We start from the raw sequence: 6,995 nt of genomic DNA, 5'->3' as shown, positions 1-6,995 counted from the left end.
TCAGTTTCATTGGGGATGTTTAAAGTACTGTTTGCACTATGAGCCCTGATGATACCCTTATCATCCTTTTATGGAACTGATTATGAAATAAAGATACTTGGTAGCAGTTCTAAATGTTGCTTCATTTTGCTTCTTCCTTGGAGTAAAAACGAAAAATAGATAGATAGATTTAATATAATATACTGTTTCAAGAGACTACTTCAGATAAAAAAATCTGTTTCAAAATCCTTGACTAATAATTTCCTTTGTATTCTTTCTCCCTGTTCCAGGATGCCATCTGCAGATGTTCTGAATACCTCTGACTATAGAAACTGAGTATTCCACCAGGATACTTAATTCAAGGTATTAGCTCTTGTCAGAAAGCTCTTACGTACGAATTCTGCGTTGGAAATCATAATTTGACAATGAATTGAAATAGGAAAAGTTGGAATGAGAAAAAAAGACGACGTGAATTTGCAAAATAATCAAGTGCCTAAAAAACTCCTCAACACTTGGGAAGGTTTGCTACTTCTGACTCATGTACAGCCCTTTTTCTGCCAGTTTAAATGCCAGTTCGGATTTATCTGTAGCGCTTTTTCTACAACTGTGTTTTGGTGTTTGGATTTCATTTGAGTTTCTCCCTCTCCTTTCTCTCGGACTTCTCAGACCTTCAGAAACCAGAAGCCTGAGACGTCTTGTCAATTTTGCAACATTGGACCAAAAACAATGAAGTATTCTTGCTGTGCTCTGGTTTTAACTGTCCTGGGCACAGAATTACTGGGAAGCTTGTGTTTGACAGTCAGATCCCCAAGGTTCCGAGGGCGGATACAACAGGAACGGAAAAACATTCGACCCAACATTATCCTGGTGCTCACTGACGATCAGGATGTGGAGCTGGGTGAGACAAGAATTCTTTACTTGTTAATCTCTTTTGTGCCAATGACTGACTGTGCCTCAGTCCTATAGACTGATAGGCAGAGCATTTTTGTTTCTTGCACCTTGATAGTACTGTAGCCAATGACCTAGTTTATTAAATAAACTTGTATTGATTACAGGGTATTTTGTTAAGGTTTCAACAGTACTTTAGGAAGCTTAAACTTTTAAACAGTCTGATGAGGATTCTAGGAGAATTAGGAAAGTGCAGAAGAGAGTAATGTGGCATACTGGAAGTTAAGGATTTGATTTCGTACCTTGCAAACTTTTGGTCAGGAGATTGTAGAACTGTTTGGGCAAAATTGTTTCAAAGAGTATGAGGTGATGATTGTGATTCTATGCAATGTATATGAAGATAGATATTAAATTTGTAGTTAAATTTGTATTTCAACTTGGCTCGGTCTGGTTGACTGGCTGGGCAGCTAGTGGTAGTTATTCCCCATGATGAGACTGGCAATCAACTCCATGGTGGGATCTACCACAAGCAGCTGAATAGCTAGCTGCCTTTGGCATGTGGTCTGCTTCCTGTATATAAGGAGAAGCCTTGGGAATAGTCTCTAGCTTATGGCATGCTTGGACCCTGCATGTAGCCATGGCATTGTTTAGCAGCCTGCCATGCTCTACCGACCTTGGGACTTAGAATACTTTAATTAATGCTCTGCTGTGTGGTTTGGTAACATCGAGACTGTGCCTTTTTACTTGTCAACCTTGGGTTTGTCAGCCTCAGCAGCCAGCAGCTGTCTGAGTGAAGAAACTCCTCTAGCTTCAGTGGGCTGGGAGCAGGAGGCAGAGCAGGACCCCAAGGTTGAGGGGCTTTCAACCAGCCCCTAGAGCCTGGCACTTTGAACTTGGACTTCTAAACTCCCAAACTGTAAGAGAATAAACTCCTGTTTGTTAAGGCCATCCCATCTGTGGTATATTCCTGTCGGAGTGGCACTAAGTAACTGCAAAAACGGCAAGGAGGCCACATGTTCTGACCTCCTCTAATCTCACAAGAGGAAGACAGAAGTAACCCAAGGCCTATTACTGCAAGGCCAAACATGCTGCCTCCCTCCAGCCCTTTCACCAACCGTTCCTCCCAAAGCACCCACCACCTCTCTCCTGGGTTCAGTAATTCACTGCAGTGGCCACACAGAACTCACGGATTACGGGGTTTATTAGGGAAGCACCAGGCTACAACTCAAATTCAGGAAGAACACTCAGTCTCTCTCCCAGCCCACTGTCCCTCAGCCAACAGTCTCTCACAGTCTCTTTCCCAGCAGTGCTGGTCCCTCGGTGTCTCACTCAGCGATGCGTGTCTCTTGCGTCTCTTTCCCAGCAGTGCGTGTCTCTTTCAGGGGCGCGTGTCTCTTTTAGCAGCACATCTTCCTCCACCAGCAGTCAGAGAGAGTTCTGCCTCCAGGAGGCCTCCTTTTGAGCCCGGAAGGGTGGTCAAACTAGCCAATCACAGCATCAGAACTCTAAGCATGTGAGAGAGAGTGGGAACCTCCCAGAACATTGTATTGTGCCACGCCCAACAGAAATAACCCAGGTGGGCGACTTTAAAATCAGGATCTCCTCAGTTGCTAATAGCAATTCCCACCTTGGAGTTTACAAAGACTTATGGGTAGAAAAGCCACACTAAGTAATTTACTACACCACAGTAACCAAAATAGATACTTAAGGCACTTTTAGTGGTTATTATCATTAGCAAAGGAGCTCTGGTGACACGGAGTTTAAAGCACTCAGCAGCTAATTAAAAGGTCAAAAGATCAATGGTTCTAACCCACCAGCAAGGGAGTCTTCTTCTGTAAAGATTTACAGCCTTGGAAACCCTATGAGGCAGTTCTACTGTGTCCTATAGGGTCACTGTGAGTTGGAATCAACTGTGTGGTAGTGGATTTTATAATTAGTGTGAAATACTTATTTACAGCTTCTTCTAGTAATTGAGAAGAAACTCTGATGGTGTAGTGGCTAAAGCACTCGGCTACTAACCAAAAAAGTCAGGGTGCAAACCCACCAGCCCCTCCATGAGAAAAAGACGAGGCAGTCTGCTTCTGAAAAGATTTGCAGCCTTGGACATCCTATGGGATAGTTCTACTATGTCCTATAGGGTTACTATGAATTCAGATCAACTCAATGGCAGTGGGTTTTTTCTTTTTTTCCTTCTAATAATTTCTAGATAATTAAAAAATTTTAGCAGTTTACAAACTTTTTCGTACTAACTCGCCTACTACCACCTCAGCTATGATACTTTTCTGAAGAATTAGCTCATCTGGAATAATTTTAGAGCATTTAGAAATCAGTGTTGAATCTGGTGGATCTGAATTACTCCCTTTATCTTTTGAATGGATTTCTTAATGTATTTGCCATCTTTAAAGGGCTAGCCCTACGGTGTTATCAATAGCCTGGGATCAAATTCTTATAAGGGATTCTCTCCAGCAACTCAGATAAAAAGATTGACCTTCCACTTTCTCACCACCACTCTTCATTTCCATTCCAAATCTCTAGACTTGTAGGCATCACCCAGCTGGGCTTCCCACGTCATTGAACCTGACCATCAGTAATATCTTTAGACTTCATGCTAGCAGAGTGCCCTGGCCCCAGCTCCTCTGGCTGTGGATCTTGAGGATAAAATCCTCCATGCTGGTACTTAATCAGCATGAAAGGGGACTTTGATTTCCAGTTTGAAAGTGAACCACGGAATTTCAGCAAAGATAACTCCTTGGATCCAGCTGGAAGCAAATACACCAAAAGCCACCAGAGGTGATTACAGTTGAAACTGATTTGTAGAGTCTGCTCTGTCTCCCTTAACTTTTTAAACAAAAGTATTGACTTTCAGGTGACATGCCAAAATGAAGTCTTTCGGATATGACTTCATAAAATGTCTGATTTAATACGTTATTTATGTATGCAGCTAGTGATTGCAAAGTCTTTATTTGCTTACAGAGCAAGTAAAGCGAAGTAAACACATTTGAATTAACCTTCCGTAACATCTCTCACATTCACATTTGCCCTAATTGGTGATCATCTGTTCAACTCCTCCCTTCCCATCTTGGCCCCTCCTGCTCATCCTTCACTCTGTTGCCAGTTATTTTTTAGGCTGATCAGAACACTTCTCTAAGTATAGTTACTGCTTTATTATTTAGTAACTGCTTAGCAAAATGAGCAAATTAACTATAGGAACAAGAGTAAAGTTTTGAATTGTTAAAAATAAATTTATCAATCAATTCCCTAAATTATTGTAAAGACAAGTGCTCTAGACTGAAGAGGTAGATCATAATAGATTCCTGTATTCATTTCTGGGAGTTGTGTTAGCTTTTTTAACAAAACAAGAACAGAATAGAACAAGGGGACAGTCCATGGTTTAAAATCAGGAAGAGTATGTGTCAGGATTATATCCTTTCACTATACTTAATCTGTATGCTGAGAAAATAATACAGGAAGTTGGACTATATGAAGAAGAAGGTGGCATCAATTGGAGCAAGACTCATGAACAACCTGTGATATACAGGTGACACAACCTTGCTTGCTGAAAGTGAAGCACTTTGATGGAGATCAAAGACTATAGGCTTCAGTATGGATTACAACTCAACATAAAAAAAATCCTCACAACTAAACCAATAAGCAACATCATGATAAATGGAGAAAAGATTGAAGTTGGCAGGGATTTCATTTTACTTGCATCAACAGTCAACCAACACCCATGGAAGTAGAAGTCAAGAAATCAGACGTCATATTTCACTGGGCAAATCTGCTGTAAAAGGCCTCTTTAAAAGTGTTAAGGAGCAGGAGTTCCGGTAAGATGGTGGAATAGGCAGGAAGACTGCCCAGACCCTCTTCAACAAAGAAAAGGAGAACCAATTAACACAGATACAGAAGATAATTCTGGACCCCTGAGCCTTGAAAGAAAGGATATAGAAGTGACTAAACTCCCACTAACAGAAGAATTTGCATTAAAACACCAAAAGAAACAAACGGAGCTGCAGTCTGGAAGCGATCCTGATGGCACAGACAGCTTGGATATTGCCAAGTGGTGGTAGGACCTAAGAATTAACCTAACAATTGGCCCTGCTAGCCAGGGACTGCACGAAGGATTGCTCTGGTGGCTGGGGAATAAAAGGGGAGGCAGCAAAGAGGAAGGCGGGCTGAGCTGTGGACTTTTCTCTGTCCAGAGGGCACAGTCATTTTGAAAGTTTACAAGCAGCTTGACTATTTTGGATATTTAAAGCGACAGCATTCTCCCAGATTCCAGAGATTTAAGAACAAGCTCCACTTGCCAGGAACCCCAAGGACATTCCAGACCCAGATGACTGGAAAGGTACGACATTCCCCTTGTTACTCTTATACCCCACACCCTCTTGGTGAACAGAGATGCAGCCACCCCCACTCCCATCCACTTTCTGGGCCAGCAGGAATTCCATCTCAGTCTCTGTGCTCAGATGGAGCACAGGTGCCCTGCCCCGATTTTTTTCCCCCGGTTTTTAGTTTGTTTGTTTTTAAACAACTGTTAAGGAGCTCTGGTAGGATTGTGCCTAAGGCACTTGACTGCTAACCAGAAGGCTTGCGGTTCAAATCCACCAGCCACTCCTCAGAAGGAAGATTGGGCAATCTACTTCCATAGTGATACTGCCTCAGCAACGCAAAGAGGGGTCGCTATGAGTCGGGTCAGACTCAATGGCACATAACAACAACAACATTATTATTATTATTACTTTTGTCATTTTTACTATTATTCTTTATTCTTCCCCTCCAACGTTCTGGTTTTCAACCTTTTTTTCTTTTCCCTGTTCCTGGTTGCAATTTTTTTTTTCTCCCTTGTGGTCAACCCCATTCCTTGTTTTTCTTTTTGTGTTTTTCCCATTTTTTTCTTCATTACTCTCTTTTTACACCTTTTTTCTCTTATTAACCTCTCTCCACAGATATTGCAGAGTTTCTTCTTCTTCTTCTTCTTCTTCTTTTTCTCTTTTTGGTTACTATTCCTGTTTTTTTGCTTACTATTCCTGTAATTGCACGGTGTGTTTTTTGTCCATTTGCTTTTACTTTTTTGATAGTTATTCAGTTGTTATTTTTGTCTAACGGAGTGGAAGACAGCAACAGTCTCCATTATGACACAACTATACCCAAACCTCCTGCAGCTTCACTTACTGAGTGAGAACCATCACTTCCTTCTCCACCAACAGGCCAACAATAAACAACCACCAAGAAAAGCCTGACTTACCCTTGGCTGCTCTTCACAAACAGTTAACAGAGATCTAAATACTACAACACCACAATGTCTTGGAGACAACAGATGATCACAGTCCACATAAAGAAGCAAGATAAAGTGGTGGAAACAAGGGACCAGGATACAGACCCAGAACACATCCCTGAAGAAGAAGCAGAATTAAAACTATCTGAAAAAGAATTCAAAAGAATTATATTTAGGTATCTTCAAAAGATTGAAAGACAGACCAAGGAAAACACAGACAAAACCTTAGAAGATTTTGGAAAGAAATATAAGAACAAAATGACACAATAAATGATGAATTAGAAATTATTCTAAATCTACAGATAGAAATCCAGAAGATTAATACTAAATTGTGAGAAATAGATAACACATTGAAAGGGCAAAGGGGTAGAATTGATACAATGGAAGACAGAGTTAATGAGATTGAAGACAAATACTTGAATACTTCTTTGGAAAGGGATCAGTCAGAAAAAAGATGAAAACAAAATGAAGAAGGTGTAACCTACATATCATTGGAATTCCAGAGCAGGAAGAGAAAAATAAAACCACTGAGAAATTTTTCAAGATTTGTTGGAAGAGAACTTCCCCTATATGATGAAAGATGAGAATATATCCATTCAGGAAGTCCAACAAACCCCAAACAAGATAGACCCCAAAAGAAAATCACCAAGACATATCATCGTCAAACTCATCAAAACCAAAGACAAAGACAGAATTCTGAAAGCCACACGGGAAAAACAAAAAGTTGCTCACAAAGGACAGCCAGTAAGAATAAGATCTAATTTCTCAGCAGAAACCATGCAAGCAAGAAGGCAATGGGATGGTATATATAAAACCCTGAAAGAGAAAAATTTTCAACCAAGAATTATATACC

The 6,995-nt window shown here is 40.7% G+C and overlaps 1 protein-coding gene across 1 annotated transcript in view; it reads left to right on the top strand.

Annotated features, from left to right (window-relative positions):
- The first annotated feature begins 705 nt into the window (after nucleotides 1-705).
- SULF1 (sulfatase 1) overlaps nucleotides 706-6,995 on the top strand; it is a 111,772-nt gene continuing 105,482 nt past the window's right edge. The window contains exon 1 of the mRNA XM_042781848.1: nucleotides 706-877. Coding sequence (XP_042637782.1) covers nucleotides 706-877 — 172 coding nt within the window. The remainder of the gene's footprint in view (nucleotides 878-6,995) is intronic.

The sequence above is a fragment of the Orycteropus afer genome, unplaced genomic scaffold (genome assembly GCF_000298275.1).
Source record: "Orycteropus afer afer isolate SDZICR_OR568_19922 unplaced genomic scaffold, OryAfe1.0 scaffold00181, whole genome shotgun sequence".
Lineage (NCBI taxonomy): Eukaryota > Metazoa > Chordata > Mammalia > Tubulidentata > Orycteropodidae > Orycteropus > Orycteropus afer.
This window is presented reverse-complemented; position numbering and strand designations above follow the sequence as displayed.